General features: G+C 32.2%; 1 protein-coding gene across 1 annotated transcript in view; it reads right to left on the bottom strand.

Annotated features, from left to right (window-relative positions):
• The window catches only part of LOC134711959 (globin-3-like), a 30,291-nt gene extending 6,739 nt beyond the window's left edge, over window positions 1–23,552 (bottom strand). The window contains exons 1-2 of the mRNA XM_063573003.1: window positions 23,258–23,552; window positions 4,490–4,721 (exon numbers count right to left, since the gene is read on the bottom strand). Coding sequence (XP_063429073.1) covers window positions 4,490–4,721; window positions 23,258–23,478 — 453 coding nt within the window. The 5' untranslated portion in view covers window positions 23,479–23,552. The remainder of the gene's footprint in view (window positions 1–4,489; window positions 4,722–23,257) is intronic.
• Between the last annotated feature and the right edge of the window lie 306 nt (window positions 23,553–23,858).

Genomic DNA, 23,858 nt, shown 5'->3' with positions numbered 1-23,858 from the left:
TTTTTTTATTTTTAGAATAAAAAAAACATTTGTGCTTTGTGCTTTTTCCATTTATTTGTCATTTTAAATTTACAGACTCTGACATTCAAACCTTAATCTGTTTAAACGGAAACAACCAGTATTAGTCGATTGGAATTTCTTTTCATATGAAATTAAGCATGTCATATCTTTCTCTTTATCTCAATGTATAACAATTGTTTACTGTTATCTGAAATATATTCATCTGATTTTGTACACTTACGACTAAATTTATGCGTCTGCAATAGCCTCGAGGCACACTATTATAGTTCTCATCAAATGTAGCTTTTACTTCCTTTTTACTTTGATTTACTACGACTTGGTGGAAACAACTGATATGGGATTGCAAGTCGAGAATGTAGTTCTTCAAACAGTCGCTTTCTTAACATTGTTCATGATTCTAAAGTTCATATATCTTATTTTTATTCTAAATAAATATTAGAAATCAATGTTAAAACAGATAGATGCAAGTTCATTCATTTTAATTGATTTTATTACATAATTATGGTTTTTTTTCTTCCAATCTTTCGCGATAAAGATCCCCCGGAAGTAATCTATCTTTGGTTTTCCCATTTTAAAACACATTTAAAAACGAAAAGAAACTGCAATATTATCGGTTCAATTGTTGTGTCATCTCATAAGGGTACACTTTTTTAGATGATGTCTTTTATTTGAATGTGTTTATTTCGCTGCATGCAGTTGTACGGTTTAAAACAAAATAGACAAAGAGCGAAGACCGATTGAACTTCGATGATCATCTCTCAAAAAAAGCACCCATGAAAAGTTTCTTATTATTACATTACAACTCAATATAATTATTAAATGACAAATGCAAATCATTATCATAACGGATTTTAAGAACTCCGGCCTAACTTACACACATCTTTAAACTGTGTACTGGTCTAGTTAGTTCACGTAATGACATCTCTTAATTGAGTTATCGATTTAGTGTTCATCCAGAATTTTTGCTCTTGTGGGATATTAAAATGCTGATTGGCAGCTAGACTACGCATTTCTCTTATAATATCTGTCAAGCATTATTGGAAATATTCACGCTAGAGAGTATTTGTTGAGAATTGGTAAAGCATCCCTAATTTGCTGAGAGTGACAGTCATATTAGCTCGACGATAAGAGTTTACAAATTTGAAAATTTGACAACTGGAGAAAAATGTATGACTGAGAATAAATCTATTTCGACAGGTTCAATATTATAACAAGAATGAGCAATAATATGTTTATAAGGTACGAAGGTGTATTATTTGCTAGTTTGAAAGGCTATCTCATTACCAGTTGCTTAAACTTTTAGCCCAATTCACCTCTACAAACTGATCAAATAGTAGAACATTGTCCTCAATGTTTCAGTAAAAGGTTGTTACATTGTAAGAGCAGTGAAATATAAATGTACCTACCATCCAACTCTAGTGAATAATTATTATGTTTTGTGATATTGTATTAAACAAAAAAGGACCTAATTTAATAAGGAGCACACGTTGAAAAGATACTTAGACATGAAAATGACAATTTATAAGTAATTAATTCTAAAGAGTGAATTTTATTGCCAATGGGTTAATGTTTTTTTTACAAAAAGGAAGTTATTTATACAGGTTATGTTGATATGTTCTGTACAGTTAATACTGATCTGATAATATTAATGGAACTAATAACATTTAGTCATTATATGTCTTTTCGATCATAATCATTTATATTAATTTTACTTATCTAAGAAAATTTTTTTTTTATTAATGTCAAAACCAGGATTAGGATGGTAAGTTTTTTTTTTAGTGTCACGGCACTTCCTTCATACTAAGGCGAAAATAGTTATAAGCTGTTCAAATCTGGTAAAACATTTCGGAAGAATAAACCAAAGTAAGAAACAGATATCAATTTAAAGGTTCCATGGAATTCAGTGAGATCGACAAGATAGGGTATCCTACTACAAATGCAACACACCATATGAATTTAAACTCAGTCTAATAACACAATAAGGCATATGATACCACCGGTATGCTCACAGCTGCTGAGTATAAACGGTCGATGCCAATACTAGTGGAGAGTTGTCCCCTAGGATATCAATATAAAGGAAACATTTAAGAATTGAATGCTTCTTTTTGTAAATTTATTGGGGTGTAAAAGCGTTGACCGAAGTATATTTTGTATGAAGCGCGGAAGCGCTTCATTCTAAAAATGTACGCAAAAAGAAGCATTCAATACTTATAACTACATTTTTAAGCTAGGATTATAAAAACACGATTTTTATGAAGTTTAATTTAATTTACCTGTGCACTTTATTGTGGGACCTCGTGTAATCATGAATGATAAATGTTATTGTCTAATACAATTGCTTACGGAATAACATGTGATGTGCAATTAGCCAATCAGAATAACGTATTATAATGAAACATACATCTAATTTAATTATTAATATATGAACTGTATGAAGCCGACCTTCTACTCGTGTTATTATCCTGAATCGCAAGTTCATGTGAAATGTAACCACTCATGCATATGTGGGTAAGTGACAGTGACAGGACATTATCAATATATCTGGAAATGAAATTCAAGAACTCTGCAAAAATATTTTGTTTCTTTTCGTAAGTGTGAAGGTTCTGTATAGATTGTGCCCCTGGGAAACGATGTAAAGATGTCCTTAGTATTATGACAAGATTATGCCCCTGGAAAACGTTATGCAATAGGTAACGATGATTTTGTTTTTAACATTCAACTAGTTTATGCATATGAAACCAAGAAAACGATTATGCAACATACAAATGGATCCTATGTTGTTCTAGATTGGCACAGTAAGTCGTATATCTACGGACTAGTTAGTTCACACGGCAACAAACGCAAGAAACATTTTACTTCCTCTGATACATTACTAATGTTATGGTAGCCGATTTGGTCTGTTAAACTGTTAGGTAGTTTTGCAATTCCTGTTTCCATTTTGTATGTACAATCAATGACCAAATACGTTTATAAAGGTCGTATCTTAATGTATAAAATCTATAAACAACATTACCATTAGAAATAAAGAAGTAATATTCAATTTGGAATACGATTTCCAAAATGTCTACCAAAAAGTAAAATCACAAAAATACTGAACTCAAAATCAATTCGGAAAGTCCATAATCACATTGCAAAAATAACAAAACGCATCCAAACCATCTACATATGAAATGAAGAAAAAAGTAATGGGTTTCAATAAATTCGAAGTCATCGACTATCATGGATATTTTGATTATGATTAACCATAAGTATGCTGTATTTGGTTTACTTTACTACAAGCTTGAGCCTCAGTTGCATAGTCGTCCAAGTATTTAAATTACTGTAGCACTAGCTTGTCACCACTTCAGTGGTTAGTTCGAGCCCAAATGTGGCAGTTGTGTTAAGACTCTATTCTTCATTGGTTAGTACTACCAGTTTTCCTGATGAAGTTCGGCCGTTATCTTTTGGCACTACGGCTTCATTCACTTAATTAAAACTAATCGCTATGGCATAACTAACACTGCTGAAAGTGGCGTTTGACATTATTCAATCAATACAATCCCCATCCTCTAAATCAAGTCTCCGAATGTGTCTCATAACTTTTTTACTTTTCATGGGCATCACGACAGCAATATAAGTTGATCAGGTACTACCTCTCTGTTTATTGTTTCCAAGTCATTCCAAATAAAACCAACATTCCATAGCATAAAGCTAGGGATTGTATTCTAATCCACTTTGGTTTCGCCAGTCGTTCAATACATTCTTTCAAAAATCAAAAATAAATAATTGAAACCAGGGAATAGACATTGATTTCTCCTGATCAGCCAATGATTGACAAAGAATACTGTGAGCATACGTTGATTTAATTTTGATGACGAGAAATGTTTGAATCTTAGAGAAAATCAATAAACAAGGAGAGTGTACAAATGTAGCAATGAAGATCTGACAATAGAATGTAGACATAAAGCAGCAGTCGAACTATCAACATACTGCAGTAGCATCATCATTAAACATTGTTATTGCATCTACTCTCAATTTAGGAAGGAATGTTAGCTATAAATCTGAACCTCTTAGGATTCTAATATTTGGTGTAAATATTTGCTTTCCAAACTGCAATTAAGTAGTCGTAAGAACATGAAGCCTAAAATTAACAACATCATAACATTATCATTATCAACATGCCCCGCTTTGGTATATGCGGTAAAAAAAAAAGAATACCAATCGTCAGACAATGAATTTCAATTTTATTTGACGTTGTTTAGTTGGTTTTTTTGTTGTTCGTCAACAAATTGCTAATCTGCTGTTAACGGTTAACTACTTGCATTTTCATCAATTGGTTATGTGTGCAGCTGTATTTTTAAAAGAAGATTTATTATAATTATAAGATGTGTTAGTTCATCACAATGTATTGGTTAATGGATAACAGAAGAGCTTGATGACTATAACATGTACGTGATGGAAGTATTCATGAAATGAACCAAATTCTTACCCAGAAGAACGGCGGAGAAAATCCTTCATACGAACTGTGTCTTCTTCCATTAGAATTTAATAGTTCAAATACATAGTCTACATTTTCTATATTCATTATTGCATCGTCTATAATATTCATAACTGCTGTAGCATGTTGTTCTAATGTTTCACTCACACGCAGTTCGTCATCATTTTTTAAATCTTTGAATTGTTTGAAAATGCCTTTTGAGTCTGAATTTGTCCTAAACATCCTGAAAAATAAATTGAAAAAAGTATTAGATCAAAAGATATAAATATGATTAAGTGTATTCTGTATAAATAAAGGCAACAGTGCTATACCGCTGTTCGACAGTCCGAAAGTCATAAAGCGATTGAGATAAAAACAAATCCGAGTTTCAAACTAAAACCAAGGAAAACACGTCAACTATAATTTACAACAACGAAACAACAGAAAACCGAAGTGAACAAAAAACAAACGATAATGCAACACTCAAAGAAACAAACTATAAGATAACAACTGCCATGTCCCTACTTGGTACAGGACATTTTAAGACAAATGGTTGGTTGAACCTGGTTTTGTGGCTAGCCAAACCTCGCGTTTTTATGGAAATGTTTAATAAAACACTTAAAGGACAACATTACATGACAGGAATACAGTTCATTCAGGACAGAAAATTACACAAATAAACAATGCAATAGTACATTTCGACATGATAACCACAGAATAAAAACTAACACATAAAACAACATCTACAACTTTTTTGTTTGTTTCCTTTATTGTCATCCTTTAATAATCCATGAGTTTATGTGTTTATGATTTATACTATAGCTAATCATTGGTTTCACTCTCTTAATTGTTATCTTTTTCTCAAATGTCGCAGTTTTACAGATTTACTAACATATGCTTTGAAATACATAACAATTTGATTTATAAGAGAGGTAAAAAAAAAAAAGAGTTATTCCAAAGCAGTGGTTTCTAAGTTAACGCAAGATAACTATAAATTAATAAATATTTTGACAGGAATAATTAATCAATGAATAAATATATTACTTCTTCCCTTTCATCACTTTACTTCAAAGAACACAGATAATCAATCACCATCTGCGTTTTGGAAACTGGTGATGCGTTTCTAAGGAAGTGTATGATCAAATCAACTGTCTTCATTAACTACGGCGTTTCTTTCTCTTTTTTTAAATTTATCTTAGAATGTGTGACTGAAATGAAGCATTTAAAAATCCCTATCATTATACAAATAACAATTGAAACTGTGAGCTACTGCTCAGTGATGATAGACCCGCCGCAAGTGGGTTATCTTAATAGTGTAAAAATATGCAAGTGTTCGGTAAACAAAAAGTTGTTGAGTGATGAATCTCAAAACGCATCACACTGTATAACCGACTAATATAAACCCTGACAACAAATTCAAAAATCCTTGTAGTGTAGTTCCTGAGAAAAATTGACGATTTTTTTTTACTTGGCTATCATGTGTAAAAAGATATAAGTGTTCCATAAAACAAGAAATTGTTGAGTGATATATCTGAAAACGCATCACATGGTAAAGCTGATCTTAATATACCCTGATATCAAATTTCAGAAATCCTTGTAGTGTAGTTCCTGAGAAAAATGCAACGAAAAAAACGTAAAATAGTATACCCCCAACTTTTTAAAGCGGTAATATAAGAAGAGGTGTAGGGTATACGTCATTATGACGAATTTGAATCAGCGAACATTTGTAGAAGTCTATAAAGGCTAATATAATTATGACATAATATAATTGGTTTTCAAATTATAAAAACAATATGGACAAAAAACGTATTATACTCATTTTGAATTTAAGAATTGAATGCTTCTTTTTGTAACTTTATCGGGGTTTAAAAGCATTGAGTGATTGAGTAAAGTTCGAATTTTACTGTTCCAAAAGTCATGATTTCTGATGGTGTATTGGATTGAAACCACTGCTTAATAAACGCTTGCTTTGTATTATAAAATAAGTGTCGTTTATGCCATTTAGAATGCAATTATGGGTTTGTTGTCTTATTACTTGAAGATCAAATGCGATCTGAACTATTTCATATAAAAGTTCAATTTGCATCAGCTGGTTCTAAACAATTCACTTTACATTTAATGTAATATAATATATACAAACAATATTCTAAACATAATTATGAGGTTGTTGCACTGTACCTTTTTGATACAACCATTGTTATTCATGCTATTTATCAATATTTTAACAGTTATACTCTATGTAGATACCAGATAATAACCATTAATGAAGTGTCAAAATTATCATAACAATATCTAAACGGGGATTGCTCTTGGGCGGAAAAAATATGAATAGTCCAGAATCGTGTCATTCAACCTTTCGTTTCATTATCTAGTACCAAGTTCACCATATATCATATGAGATTGTGTTAATGATTTTAAATGAAACAGCAATGAACAAAAATGTTAATTTTACTCTTTCGTTATAACTTTAACCCCATACTTCACACCCAAACAGTAAAAAAGGTATTATCCTTTTATAAACAAAACATTCGAGCTATGTCTTTGGTTGTGATGTCGTGCTTTCTGCCGAATATTCACACCTCAGTAGCTATTCTGACTATTCACTGTTTAGCTCTCTTAAAATTCAAATTTCTGGCAAATTATATATCTAAAAATTTACTTTTCCTACCTCTATGTCATTCAATACAAAATATCTAGATAAAAAAGCATAGTTTTACTTTTATCAGCATTAACTTTAAATTTTTCATTTTAAACGATAATCTTGAAATGAGTCAGTTGCTTTAAGTGCACATTTAGTGCATAGTGAATGTTCGTTAGAACATTTAAAGTCATTTTAAATCAGAAGTATATATAAAAGTTAAAAATCGTAAAGTGTTCATTGCTAGACAGCTTTAATGAAAAAAACTGGCATAGTATCAAGATTTCTTATCTTGACTTATGATATATATAAGAGAGATATCATCAAATCATCGTATTATCAAAATCCAATAAATCATCATTAAAACATTAAAATACACAGAAATTAACATTTGGTCCCGAGTTTCACTGAAGAGACATTGATTGTCGAAATGCACACCTGGTGTAGAAAAATTGGTACCGTTTCTGTTATAACATATTGCTATTTAAAAACCATTGATATCACTCAGGGTTTTGAAAGCAGCTTTACATACTTAAAAGGTAAGAATGTATATACCAAACGAGCCATTTAAATATTCCAGACGGGAAACAAACAGAAGTATAGACAAATGACCAAATATTCATACTTCCATGATCAAACAGACCAACAAAATATTTATATTATACTTCCATGATTTAACAGACCAACAAAATATTTATATTATACTTCCATGATTTAACACACCAACAAAATATTTATATTATACTTCCATGATTTAACAGACCAACAAAATATTTATATTATACTTCCATGATTTAACAGACCAACAGTCCACCACACATTACGCAAGAAAAGTATAAATTAAGCAGCAGAAACCTCATCAAAATTCCAATGTAAAAGTGTTTGTTTTTGAAGAGAAAGAAGTTGTGTTTGCTCGTTTGTGGGTTTTTTGCCCTTTTTGCTACTTTTGATATTCCATGACGGAAAAAAAAATTGAGTTGATAAAACCGGAGTTCTGGAGAGAACCTCGACATTCGGCAAGAATATTTGCAATCATTGTCAATTCAAAGAAAGAAGTTATTTTTCCACTAATAGCACCTGTTAAATCTTTTAAGGTTTGACTCCATTGTATATGTTTTGAATTGTGGTCTATACATCTACTTGTTGCCTTATTGTATTTTTTACATACGTATTAAAAAGAAATATAATTATATATAAATGTAAACATTTTTTAGTATAGAAGAAATGGATACCAATTACCCAAAGCGTTTTATATAAATTGTCTCACTTCTCTAAAACTGCCTTATCTCTTGACACAAAAGTACACGTTGTAAAGTTATTTTATAGCGTATTACTCGCGTGTTCGACGAATACCATATTTCCTTGATAATAACGATTCTTGTTCTCATTTTCCACAAAAGGAAATTAGTTGCGTGCGTAAATTTCCTGTCTGAACTGGAACCAACATTAATGTCAGACATGTTGTCAATGGCAGTCATTCAATTGCTAGTAATAAAAACTGCTTTAAAACGACGTATGATGTCATCGGTAGCTATCATGGATATATTAAGTAGATGCATGTCGGAACAAACTGTATCGATCGTTGAAGGCCTACGTCAAGTTCAAAGATAATACCAAACATTATGTTCTTTGGTAATCTTTGATGCTATAGTGTAATGTTTTGCAAACAAGAGGGAAACTTCATTTATTGCATTATATTGCAAATATTGCATTTAGCATTAGAGAAACATGACAATCTTGATTAGAAAGTCAAGAATGGGTATTAAATTATTAATATCTATCAGTTTTATCAACAATTATCATATAAAATATCATAACCATTAACTTAATGTAAACATAATAATCGTATGTTTTAGACAGAGGCAGATCGGTCAATATTTCCAGTCTATTATGAATACTTCATATATAGATACGCAAGTTATAAGTGAAGTGGTTGATCAACAAAGCCTGTTGCTAACAATCTATATGCTGTTTGTCGAACAATTATGACGTAAAAAAGTGTCGATTACAGGTGTCCTGCTGATAATTAGAAAATTATACTTTCATTTTGATTCATACTACTTCTGTACTGTAACTGAAAATCACTTTACACCATGGTTATGCACTGCAAAAATAAGTATTGAGAATTACACCATTGTTAACTAGATATAAGAGGATATGGTACGAGTGCCAATGAGACAACTCTCCATTCAACTCACCATTTGTAAACATTGAAGGTCAAAGTACGGTCTTCAACACGGAACCTTGGCTCACACTGAACAGCAAAATATGAATAGCCCCAAAAACTAGTTCTTATGAGTGAAAAATCTTTAAATGTGAACTTTATTACCAGTAATTAACCGAAGTATACCAAGTCATAACAGCAAACACTACCAACTTTTGAAACTAATATCAGTTGGTCGAACGGTTTCAGATATATATCTTGGTATCTATTTACATATTTATTATTCTCTTGATTTATGTTTTCCTCCCGCTTTGTATACTCAAATTTTGTCAGTGATGCTGCACCCGAAATTCACGAACAGCTGCCAATTTAATTATAAAATACGGTGCTGATAAGGTTATTATTTAAGATGTTTGTATACCATGAAAACATTATGCTTAGTTAACTTATTTGTTTAATATAATCATACCATTATATAAATATTTTTTTATCTCAGTTCGACGAACGCAATTATCGTGATTTTTTTACTCACATCTAGATTTTTAGCGATATCAAATTAAAAAATAATAATTGGCAGGATTTTCCCCAATTGGAAGGTATTTTATGATCTTTTTATCTAACTAACATTCTATCTTGAGCTGTTCAATATGTCTGAGCGTGATCTGGATAATCAATAATAAAAATGAATTTTGTTGTCAATTTTTTATTGAAATTGATTAATCTGTTGTAGTCACAAAAAAAGCATCTATATTCTATGCTGTATGAATCGATTGTCTAATTGAAATGTCTCAACTTTCAATTTTGACTTCGTGGATTTTTTTATACATGTATAGTGTTATATATCATATGTTATGGTGAAATTGATATGTTATGTGTAATGTTTTGAATCCAACATGCACAGTAATCCCCTTTTATAAATTGCATTTTGAAAGACATTTTGACACGAGAACGCCCTCATTGGTGATAAAAACATACTTATAAATTTCATAAATTGTCTAGATTTGAAGACTGTAGGTTATCCACGTTAACGGAAAAAAACTCTCAGTAGATATTATATTCAAACAAACAATTACCCAATTTGATTTATCATTCGGAAAACTTAAGCCCTGGTCACAATGAACCCACAACATATCTATGCAGCGCCTCAACAAGAAGTTTGTTCAAATCGCAGGTCATCTGTGATCGTCGTCGATATTTTGAGCATCGTGACGCTGTCGTGTGTCGCGTGACGAAAATTGGACATGCACCTTCTTGCCCTACGATTTTTTGTTGTGTCACTGTCTTGTGGCTGTCGTGATAGTGTCTTACCACAATCGTACGACTGTCGTGCAATAAACACATTGTCGTGGGTACCAACATAAACCACTTTAAGAAAAACAATCGTACGACTGTCGCATCAACCTTACAGTGGGTTTTGAAAAGAAAGCGCAACAAGTTTTAAGATAGAGGCCACACCTTTAGCTTGGATTTTTTCATGTTTCTTTTGCATATCAAATAGTCTTGAGGGTGCTTTATACAACCTGCACTCAAAGAATATTTAAGATATGCTGAACAATTTGAAGGCAATAATAAACAGCGTGTGATAAGTAACTGTATTTTTATTATGTTAGTACACTATATTGGAATAAGAAGATGTGGTATGAGTGCGAATGAGAAAACTCTCCATCAAAGTTAAAATGTGTGATAAGTAAACGACAATTATAGGCCAAAGTACGTAATATAAAAACATGTATGTTATAGCATTGGATAATATCTAATTTAAAAAATAAAATCTATTACAATTTTTTCGAAGCGACAGATGTTAATAATCAACAGTCGAAGCGACAAATGTTTAGAATCATCTTTTCTCCCTGAAATTGGTTAACCAAGATTGTTTATGTTTTATCATTTGGTTTACTTTGAAGTACTTTAATTAAATTTTATTGAAAATAATTAACGTTATCCTGGTACCGTTTTAAACCACGAAAGACATACTTTGTAACATTTATAGCACGAGAGAATAGTTTTGATTATAGTAATTAATCTAAATTTACAGTGTACAAGTTCAACGCATTTTTTTTATGGTCATGTACAAACAAACTGAATTTGTATATACGGCTAGTATAATGAGATGGTTTTTTCAATCATTTTCTATCAAACTGATTACTAAAATCGAACAAAGTGACTCAATCATAATTAAATATTTATATATAATTATTTTTATATAGATTTACTGCCGCTTCAAATGAACGTTAGTAGTCTTGGATATGTCACTGAATAAGTATAAATCTTTTTTTTTAAATGCATTCGTCCTTAGAGCTTTACCTCGATTAGGAACGCCCAAACCAAAACATTAAACTGCCAAGGACAGTTCATTTAAGAACATCCTCATATTTCAACGTATAATTGCAGCAACAGTTAGTACCATTGATTTCTCTTGTTTTGGGTTTACTCTTGATAATCATATCCGCATACTTTCATCTGTTTTGCAAAAATATGTCATGATAAATTCAGTCGTGTGGACTGGTCGAACTCGGGTGTTTGAACCGAGAAACACATTTTATTAATGCCATTCTTCTTCACTTTAAGGAAGCTCTTTATGGGAGGCGATAAGTACCTTAAGTTAAACTTTGCCAACTCCCATCCCCATCAAATACGTCGCTAGCTATAAAATCAAGTTCCATCCACATCTTTCTCAATAAGGAAATTCCTGTACCAAGTCAGGAAAATATGACATTTGTTTACCAATTCTTAAAGCTTTTGATTTTGCCATTTGATTAAACACTGTATCATACGAATATTTTACGTGTAATATATAAGGACTTTTCGTTTTAAATTTTTCTTGGAGTTAAGTATTTTTGTTATTTCATTTTTTTGTAAACGACACATACAAAAACTTAATTCCAAATTTGTTCAATGTTAATATTTCTGAATATGCATATAAACATTAACGGTACCGTTTTCCTGCACCAGATGCGTATTTCGACAATACATGTCTCTTCAGGGATGCTCGTGGCCAAACTATTTGAAATCCAAAGCTTATATAAAAGATGAAGAGCTTTTATCCAAAAGGTCCAAAAGATATAGCCAAATCCGTAAAAGGAATCAGAGCTTTGCATTCGGGAGATACATTGCGTAATTTATAATAATTTCTAATATTTTGTAACAGCAAATTTTAATAACACAAAAATCTGTATTTTCATGCCAGTACCGAAGTACTGACTACTGGGCTGGTGATACCCTCGGGGATATCAATTTAGCCACTTGAAATTAATAAAATTGAAAATGGGAAATGGGGAATGTGTCAAAGAGACAACAACCCGACCATAAAAAAAACCAGCAGCAAAAGGTCTTCAATGTAGCGAGAAATGCCCGCACCCGGAGCCGTCCTTCAGCTGGCCCCTAAACAAATATATACTAGTGCAGTGATAATGAACGCCATACTAATTTCGAAATTGTACAAATAAACCTGCTTCAATACGTTAATCAATCTTTGCATGTACATTTTGTCTCCTATAACATCATAGTCTACATGCATTTAAAGTTTGATTAATTATGCTAGTCGTAACGGAAGGTGTGAAGTGCCAATATTTTCACAGATTAAATGAAATATAAAACAGCCACAATGTAGCAATAAATCATTTGCTGAAAAACTATATTGTGAAATCACATTTAGCACGTTTACAATTCCCTAATCGATTAAATTGTGCTAAAATTGGTAGTTACTGAAAACTGTCAACGAGTTCAAAAGGACAACAGTTAAAGCAACGTACAAGTTGTAAATGGTGATCGGTTTCAAATAGAAAACCAAGCATAATAACCATATTTTGTGGATAGTTGGCTCATTGGCAATCATACCACATCTTCTTTTTTATATAATGAGATATTTAAAATTACAATTATATGTCAAAGAGACAACAACCCGACCAAAGTGCAGGCAACAGTTGAAGGCCACAAATGGGTCTTCAACGCAGCGTGAAAATCCCGCACCCGGAGTGGGTCCTAAGCTGGCCCCTAAATACAATTGTGTACTAGTTCATTGATAAATGACATCACACTAAACTTCAATACATGATAATTCTATCTTAATAACTTAGACAATGCCTGTACCAAGTATGAAAGGTGACAGTTGTTTTCAATTCGTTTGACGTGATTGGGCCTTTGATTTTGACTTTCCGGTTTGAATTTACCTTGGAGTTCGGTATTTTTGTAATTTTACTTTTTAGACATCTTTTCATCTTTGAAGGTCAACATAACAAAATATAATGTACCAGTTCTGTGTAAATCTTATTAAAAATTCAAACGAGTAATGACGTAAAGATAAATCTATAATAAACTGATGCATCATACTGTCTTATTGATTGTCTTCATTAATTAAGGCTTTTAAGAAAATCTTTCTGTTCTATACTCTCCATTAATGGTTTATTTAAATTAAACTAGGAATTTTTTTTCTTTTCTATTTGCTGTTGAATATTCCCATGATTATTTGCTTTGGAACTAACAATTAACCATTGAAGAAATACATGAACGGGTTTTCTTTTATCTATTAAAGAATTTAGAAGAAATGTAATTCGCATATTTGAAAGATTTGTACATGTATGTCATGAACCTAACTTATTGAAATTTTAACATCCTAGTTTTTCACGAGGTTCGTTTAGAATCGTTGCTTCTTCTTTGGTTTTCTATGTTGGGTTTTGTATACTGTTGTATGTCTGTTGTTCTTTTTTTTTTTAGCATTGGCGATTACAGTTTATTTTTGACTTATGAGTTTGAATGTGCCCCTGATACATGTACAAATGTATCTTCGCCTCTTGTAGAGATATGAATTCTTGTGATCGATAAAGTCTTCGTTGAATTTAATGGATAGATTTTCCAACAGACGATTGTCACCAATTATGGCTTTCAATTTTGTATCGCTCTTGATGTATTTATTTATCTATTCATAAGGAGATAACAGCAATATGAAGGCGTGAATTGGTCGTAGATATGCTTCTTTACATTACTTCTCTATGTGGTTCATATGTTTTCGTCCATTTGAAGCCATTTTTGATTTTATTAATTTGGTATACATAGTGTGAAGGCCGTACGGTTACCTATTATAGATGTTTATGTTTGTGTCATTTTTGTTTTTTTGTGGATAGTTGTCTCATTGGCAATAATACCACATCTTCTTTTTTATATTAGCATTAAACGACGGGAATCACATTGACGCAAAGAGGTATAATTTTAACGACAGAAACAAATAAGTCAACATTGTGCATTGTTATGGGTTTGTTTGTATGTCCGTACATCTGTCTCGTTGCTTGTGATTTTTTTTGATTTTTGTGGGGTTTTTTTAGGGGGGAGGGGGCTATATTTCCTATGAAAATCGCAATTTTTTTATAGTCTTATAGTCTAATTAATTATTTACAATTGATCTGGAATCTTTTATACCTGTTGTTTGACTTAGGAATACTTATTCTACTACACTAATGTTATGACATTTCATGTGTTTTTACACTAAATTGCTGTGTTGATTTCTTAGAAATGAAAATTAAACGTGTTATGGATTTTAGACATGCACTTCGATTGTATACTTAGCCAAAGACTCAAGTAGATGAAAGGTTAATTGCATAGCCTTGGCAATCAATTGATTTCTTATAAATAAAATTCTGTTTTAATCAAATATTTATGTAATAGGGTAGAAAATAGTTTACATGATATTTTTTTATTGAGCATAGAACAGACATTGGCTAAGATGTTAATTTTGAAAAGAAGCACTTGCGCTTGGCTTATCAAAGTCTGTTAAGGTTTATCGTACATGAAATATTTACTATTAAACCAGATAAACATTATTTACAGATGGTACGCGAGACAGCATTTGATTTCACTTTTATAACAGAACCAGAATATCCGGAAGCATATTGAAATATCTAACAGATGCTGCAACATATAGTTCTTGTCATAATTAAATCGTATATCATTTGATTGAATAAAAGGTTTTTATACTGTAATTAAATGCTTTTTGCTATGAGGGGAATATCAGAAAGCTTATTACAATTATATTGATATTACTGTTACTGTGTACCTATTATTACGATAAAAATGCGTTTGTAAATAAAGTTAATAAACGTGTGTCTCCCAATGATAAAATGAAAATGATTTTTCCCTAAAACGTTTAATTGGTTTTTTTTCACTTGAAACCTACCATGTTCTGGAATAAAACTTTGTAATGTAACTTTATTTCACACCAAGTATTATTTCTTTAAAAAAAGGATAATATAATCTTCAAAAACAATAACTAATCTTAAATAATTTCAAGCGTCCAAACTGATTACCAGATTTATCTTCATCAGAAACGAGCAAAGCCAAATAATTTACAATTAAGAAAGACTTTTAGACGAAACACGCGACACACAACAATAGCCAAATCCATACTTGACTGATGATACAGTCAACAAGCAGAGGTTTCAATCCACCGACCGAAGCAATTCTTTTCAATTTACCTTAGTAATCCGAATAGCTCAAAGCTAAATATTTGAAAGCCAATGATGTATGAGTACTGGTAGTTTTAACTGATGAAGTACGTTTTGATACGATAACGAATTATTCCAATGGTATCCATATTAGCAACCTACTTGCACATCTTTCCCAATCTTGTTCATTAATAGATATAAAATGGACTTCAAACACTTCAAATATGCACTTAAACTTTGGTGCATATCAAAGTAGTGTATTAAAGCAACATTTTAATGTTAAATCGATACAGAACTCTCCGAACTAACAAAAATGATATAGCATATTTTAAATATATGTATCTTAACACATATATTATATATACCGAAAATCGAAACAAAATAACAATTCCGAAAAAATGTTAATTATCAAAGGTAACAGAGTGGATGTAAAGCTGATACTTTTTACTGATATTTCTGATTTCATTAGTGTAGCATTTGTCAGTTTCTGTAAGTTTATTCACCTGTACATTTGATGTTGGCAATAAGAGTGCATGTATTATAAAGATTCTATACTTCCTTGCTTCGATGCTGTAAATGCATTATGGTTCGCTACAAAAACCAGACTCGCATGAATATATCATTGTACACATATGATAGTTGTTACGACAATGATAGACGAATGATTGACGATCAGTAGCAACTATAACATACATATTTTGGTGACATGTCATGTGCTCTTGAATTCCTCGTTGCACACTCAAAGGACATATGAAGTTGATATTTTAATGGATAGACCCGGCGTTAAAATCCATGAGAAAACAGTCATCAAAGCCAGATATTTTATTCTGACTGGTCTTTCAACAAATTCTTAACAGCCACTTGCTTGACTGAGAGAGAAAAAAGAATACCACTCGTTTGTTTAACTGTTAAGGACACCGAACCCATGACCTCCCTTACTCACAAGAGGCGCACGCAATGCTGCGAGACCATATGGGAAATTATTCATATTAGTCCGGCGGCTTTGTGAAAAATTGTGCACATCCTGTTACAAGCATGAAATTTGGCATAGACCTTCCTCAACTATTACTCTTTTATTTCAGATAGGGAGGCATTTGAAAAAAATGTCTCATTTCCGGTAAAATCCAAAATGGCGGACGTCATACTTAAATCAGCCCAATATCGAAGGCTAGCGTGTAAAAATGTGTTATTATCATGCTACTATCATAATATTTGGTACAGACCTTTGTTTTTTACTACTTTTGGATAAATTAAATAGATAAGATGTCTTCAGAAACCCCACTTCCGGTTAAAATCCAACATGGCGGACATTGTACTTAGATAAGCTCATTTTTTAGAGAGGGTAATTGAAATGTGTTTTCACATATTTCTACTATCAATACATTGTGTAGGAACCTTTCTTTGGTGCTTCTGATGGCTAGAATGTATAAGACATATGTCTTAAAAATCCTTACTTCCGGTTATAACCAAAATGGCAGACATAGAAATATCATTTTCTTATTCAAATTTTCAACTTTTTTCAAAATGTAAAGAAAATAATTTTATTTTGTGCTGGTCATTAAACTTTTGGCTTAAAGTTATCCCCAAAACCACTTATTCTAGCATGTTGTAAATGTTTACATATAAAGTTGACACTTCCGGTAAAAATATGACGTAAATTTCAAAGATGAGTCCTCAATCTATTTCTTCGATATAGAGTTATGGATGGATTGATTAAAACAAAACAAAATCACTATAGTATTAAAAAATATTTAAAATTACTCCTATTTGGCCAAGAATACATTTTTATTCACAGTCACCATGACATGCACACATCGCAGTGCACGGGATACCCGATTTTCAACATTAAAAATAACCGCGGTATCCTTTCTTACATCCACAATGTACAAGATTCTTACAAAATGATGAGGTCTCAAAAAGAGTTTTTAAAAAGCTATCCTCTTTGTCTTCGCCTTGAATGGGTAGCATAAAAGTCATTCCCAAGCTCGTCTCACCAAACACCTGCATAAGAATATTGCACGTTTTACATGCTTGAAAAGACTAGGCCAAGTCGTGGGAATAGCCTCACTTATAATGAGCTTTCCATTTTGTGCAAAAATTGACTTTCTTGCTTCGTTAATCATGTTAGCTCCATCTGATAAGTTTGTGCGATCTTACAGTAAAACCCCGGTGATTAAGGCTGATCAATCATCATTCTTTATGTTAAAGTCACATCCTCAAATACCATCAATGTCTCCCACACAGTCTTTTTTTTCCTTTTAAAGCAAAGAGAGAACCGTATCACAACCGGTAAAGGTATGGGTCAGAAATAAGTGTGTGTGATCACTCATTGCCTAGTGCATTTGAAAGGCCATTGATAGATATTAATCCAAAGATTTTTGCATCCCCAAACACAATCCATAGTTTGTCTGCCCCTATGTCACGGAATAGCGAAATAGTATTGACAGCATCATCAGTGACTGTTAATCATGACTCGTTTAAGTTCGTGTTTCACTGCATCAGACACATGCACCATGATTTAAGTGTCAGTCTCTTTATGTGAACATGGTGCTACACTTAAAATACATCACGTGGTGGGTAAGATAGAATATCCTGAGCATTTGTTGCTACAGCTACCATACTCATCAAAGACTTCATCCACTCTTGTTACAGTTTCAAGGTATTTTATAAAGGTAAGGACATAATTCCCAATCATCATACTCGTTCGGAAACACTTTTAAACTGTAAAAACAGTGGATGTAGTGTCGGATGCGAACATAAGCAATACTGGTAGTTTTAAAGCTGCTAAAAGAAGCAAGAGCAACATTTAGGGGAAAGGGAATACACAGACGAATCCAGGATTAAAAACATCCTCAAAATTGGCAAAGTTTTCTGAGAGATGACGACAGTAAGAAAGAACTTTTAAGTTTTCCTTCACAGCAGCTTGCTCAATACAATTTTGAGTACAAGGTAGTTGAAGCAACAAATGCTCAGGATGTTCAGTGTTATCCAACACTTGATGATGTTTAAAGTTTAGCACCATGTTTACACGAAGAGGCTGACACTAGAATCAATATCGATGTGTCTGATGCGGTGAAACACAGACTTAAATGAGTCACGACTCAAACAGATACTGATGTCATTGCTGTTTCGCTATTCCGTGACATAGGGGCAGACAAACTTTGGTTTGCATTTGGAAGGGAACAAGTATAAGATATATATCAATCAATGACCTTTCAAATGCACTAGGCATTAAAAGATAACACGTTTGCTGGAAAAGAAACTGCGTTGGTGACATAAATGGATTTTGAAGATGTGCCTATAGCATTTAGAATGATGATTGACCAGTCAACATCACAATATGGATTTGATAAGTTTAATGTCATTGAAAACGATACGTGGTTTTGTTGTAAGATCGAAAAAAGAAACAGATTTGGTTAACAAGGCAAGAAAATATGTGTTTTTGGAATTTAACGATGTGAGAAACAATACCACAGTCTTTGTAAATGTTGGAAATCAGCTCTCCGATTGTGAATTGCGGCCTAACGAGTATGCTGATTGGGTATTATGTCCTTGCCTTAATAAAATACCTTGAAACTGAAATACGAGTGGATGAAGTCTTGGATGCGTATGGTCGTTATAGCAACAAATGGTCAGGATATTCTATCCAATCAACCACGTGATTTATTTCAAGTTCAGCACCAAGTTCACATTTAGAGGCAGACACTAAAATCATGGTGCATGTGTCTGATGCAGTCAAACACGAACTTAAACGAGTCATGATTCGAACAGTCGTTAATGATGATGCTGTCACTACTGTTTCGCTATTCTGTCAAATAGGGGTAGACGAACTATGGATTGTGTTTGGGAGCGGAAAAGACTTTGGATTAATATCTATCAATGGCCTTTCAAATGCGCTAGGCAATGAGTGATCTGACACATGCACGTATTGTTATCCATGCCTTTACCTGTTGTGATATGGTTCTCTCTTTGTTTGAAAGGGAAAAAAGACTATGTGGGAAACATTGATTGCATTTGAAGATGTGACTTTAACATAAAGAATGATGATTAATCAGACTAAATAACCGGGGTTTTACTGTAAGATCGCACAAACTTAACGGATGGGTATAACATTGTTAACGAAGCAAGAAAATAACTATTTGCGCAAAAGGGAAGGCTTTTTGATGCTATCCCTCAACTTGGTCATGTCTTTTCCTGCATGTAAATCATGCAATATACTTAGGTAGGTGTTTAGGGAGACGAGCTTGGGATTGGCTCTTATGCTACCCATTCAAGGCGAAGACAAAGAGGATAGCTTTTTAAAAACTCTTTTTGAGACCTCATCATTTTGTAAGAATCTTGTACATTGTGGATGTAAGAAAGGATACCGCGGTTATTTTTAATGTTGAAAATCGGGTATCCCGTGCACTGCGATGTGTGCATGTCATGGTGACTGTGAATAAAAATGTATTCCTGGCCAAATAGTAGTAAGTTCAAATATTTTTTAGTATTATGGTGATTCTATTTTGTTTTAATCAATCTATCCAAAACTCTACATCGAAGAAATAGATTGAGGACTCATCTTTGAAATTTATTTTTTACCGGAAGTGTTAACTTTATATCTAAACATTTACAACATGCTAGAATAAGTGGTTTTGGGGATAACTTTAAGCCAAAAGTTTAATGACCAGCACAAAATAAAATCGTTTTCTTTACATTTTGAAAAAAGTTGAAAATTTGAATAAAAAAATGATATTTCTATGTCTGCCATTTTGGTTATAACCGGAAGTAAGGGTTTTTAAGGCATATGTCTTATACATTCTAGCCATCAGAAGCACCAAAGAAAGAATCCTTCACAATGTAACGATAGTAGCAATACGTTAAAACACATTTCAATTACCCTCCCTAAAAAAATAAGCTCATTTAAGTACAATGTCCGCCATGTTGGATTTTAACCGGAAGTGGGGTTTCTGAAGACATCTTATCTATCTAATTTATCCAAAAGTAGTAAAAACAAAGGTATATACCGAATATTATGATAGTAGCATGATAATAACACATTTTTACACGCTAGCCTTCGATATTTGCCTGATTTAAGTATGACGTCCGCCATTTTGGATTTTACCGGAAGTGAGACATTTTTTTTCAAATGCCTCCCTATCTGAAATAAAAGAGTAATAGTTGAGAAAGGTCTATGCCAAATTTCATGCTTGTAACAGGATGTGCACAATTCGTCTGAAATATGCTTGTAGCCGCTGAACTATATAAAGAGGTTTGAACTTTGACTATGTGATGTTTTCATGCATAATCTACGATTAAAAGGTTATGAGATGGACCATAACTTTGAGACAAGACTTACATTTAATTTTAGTGTGAAATGGACCTAAACGTTGTGGTCACTCAGAATCTAATATCTAAAACATAATTCAAATCTGTGAATCGTAAAACGTGGCTCAGAATGATTTCTATTGCAGGATGACTTTTACCCCTAATAACAAAACTTGTATTGAGTAAGATGATTCCAGTATTACATTTTGTATACCGGATCTGAACATAGGCGTACTATTTAATCAAAGTTATTGATGTTTGAAGGTTGGTCATAGTAACCTCAATTTTGTAACAAGCTTGGAAAACCGCACACCGAAAACTACTATATAATTGCTAGTACTCGATGACTGTGGTATAGAAATCGACACATTCCATTTGACAATGTGAGGAATGCCTAAATAAAGGGTCATGCACGTCCGTTCAGAACGAAACATGAAATGTGTTGCTTAGTTCAGTGAAAGTCATACGCTTTGTATTTCTTTACGGTCCCTTGCAATATATCTTTCGTGGTTCCGTGTTGCTAATGATACAAACGAAACGTCTGGTCATATATATCCAGCATAGTTGCCCTCGCTTAAGCAAGTGATTAAGTCAACATTACCCACAGTTCATCCATGTGTAATCTATTGTTCTTAAAACTAGTAAATTGTCATAGGTCTCTTTCTTTTTGTGCTTTTTTTAAAATTTAATTCTTGTTTATTCCAAATATTTCCTGTTTAAAATTTCCTCAGTTGCCCAGGATGCAAACTGTGGATTCCCGTTTACATTTAAACCAACTGTCCGGGAAGCAGGAGGTTGAAAAAGTGCACTGTATAACTGCACGTACATCTCGTAACAAGTTTATAGTACATTTAATCCTCTTTCTTTTAATAATTGAGGAAGGTCTCTATATTTGCTAAAAATACAGTATGAACTATGTATCGCTTCAAACTTCATGCTGAAAACCAGAGACCAGGTATAGAGACCTTCCTCAATTACGAAAATAAATTGGATTAAACGTACAATAAGCTTTTGTTAAGAGATGTATGTGCAGTTTTGTTTAACATCATCCTTAAGGAAGGCTCATTTGTTTAGGTATAATGATGTTATTTGTCCAATTTTCTGTAATATTTGTTGAACTGTTTCACAACTTGCAATAACCCTGACAATTTAAAACTTACAATATAGTTAGGTTTCTATGTCTTTAGATCTTATGTAAAAAAAACTTATTGACTACTATAAAAATAAATAAGTCATTTCATATTTTTATCGTTTGTTGTTCCCCGGCTATATCTATGCCTCTGTCATATCTCTTTCTAATCACGTATGTCCCTAAAAATTAAGTCTATTTCTGTCCGTATTACGTATGAATGTGGGAAATGCTTTAATAAAGCACCAAACAAAGAACACAATTAACCCAGAAAAGACATTAAGGGAGTCAACATACGGTCATCGATTGATTTCTATTCATAGGATTTGCTTTATACAATAAAAATAACGCAACAAGATTCTGATATTAAAATAAAAATAAAATCAGGAGAGTAATACCTGCGATGCAATGTTAAGTATAAAAAGCAAAGCGATTACATTAATCGATTTTCTTTAGGATACTTAAATTGATTATATGGTTGTTTTTTCTAAGATCAATTTCTGTTTATTTGGTGTGAAACTAGCTTATTTTCCAGTGTGTTAAAGTGTCACATCACTTGATCAATAATTTAACACATCTATGTTCTGTTGATGTCGTCAGCTTAATTGACTGAATGCTAACACTTTTTAAACCATTGCAAATACAAATATACAATTATCCTCATAAACAATGTGAAAATGGTTTGTTCAGTAATGATAATTTAATATGATGAGGGAAGTGATGAAAAAATACACACGTACGTACGTATAGTTTAGTTATGTTGTCATTTTATGAGAAGGGTGCGAATTTAACAATAGAAAATATGTAAACCAAGTGTTTTCCTATACATGTGTTGGTGAGTTATACACTTTAGATGTGTGTAAGATATAAATCTGACTAATATAATAAAATTCATATTTCCTTCAAAGTACAACTAAAAATACGTATACATATTATACAACTAACGACTGTAATACTAATTTAATTATTTAATTAAAAGATTAAGAAATGTATTGCACCGTTTCATAACTTATTATAACAAAATATGTTAACTATTTATTGTATAAGGGGGGAACGTGCCTAAAATACAAGAGTTGATAAAAAAAAATGTATACATAATTAGACTAACCTGATAAACATCTCTACTCCGGTTGATTCGATGCATCTTTTAATTCCTTTCCAAGACTTTTTCAATTTAAATACTTGTCTAGCATCTAATGGTAGTCTTGGATCGGTAGGAGCTGGTGGAGGCGGCTCGGGTATAGAACCATCCGCCATTACCTCTACATCCTCAGTTATTGTCGGCCTCGACTTGATTTCTGTTTGTGAATACTGACAGCCCATTATCATATCCTCGATTCGCAGGTCGATAATCCCATTCAATTCTGTTTTACATGAATTTCCTTCACCATTTAATCAATCTTTATGATGGTACTTTTAAATCTGGTAAATAAGATATTATATTATGTATATTTTAATTATTAATAGTCCTAGTGATTATCTGTAATTATATGAAGTATATTCGCATATAAATTATTATATAAATGATAATAATAAATTCATGCTGTGTGCAATATAGATGTGTTTCGATTATCACAGTTTTTACGAACGCAAGGTTATAAAAGTAGCAAAACTTAATTATCTTCAATATTAGCAATCTGTGTATACAGATGATTTGGATACAGTTGATTAGAATCTTCTTATTTCTTAAAATAAAAACAAGCAAAAAA

Source organism: Mytilus trossulus, chromosome 3 (genome assembly GCF_036588685.1).
Source record: "Mytilus trossulus isolate FHL-02 chromosome 3, PNRI_Mtr1.1.1.hap1, whole genome shotgun sequence".
Taxonomy (NCBI): Eukaryota; Metazoa; Mollusca; class Bivalvia; order Mytilida; family Mytilidae; genus Mytilus; species Mytilus trossulus.
Note: the sequence above shows the minus strand (reverse complement) of the source record. Positions and strands in the feature narration are given on the sequence as shown.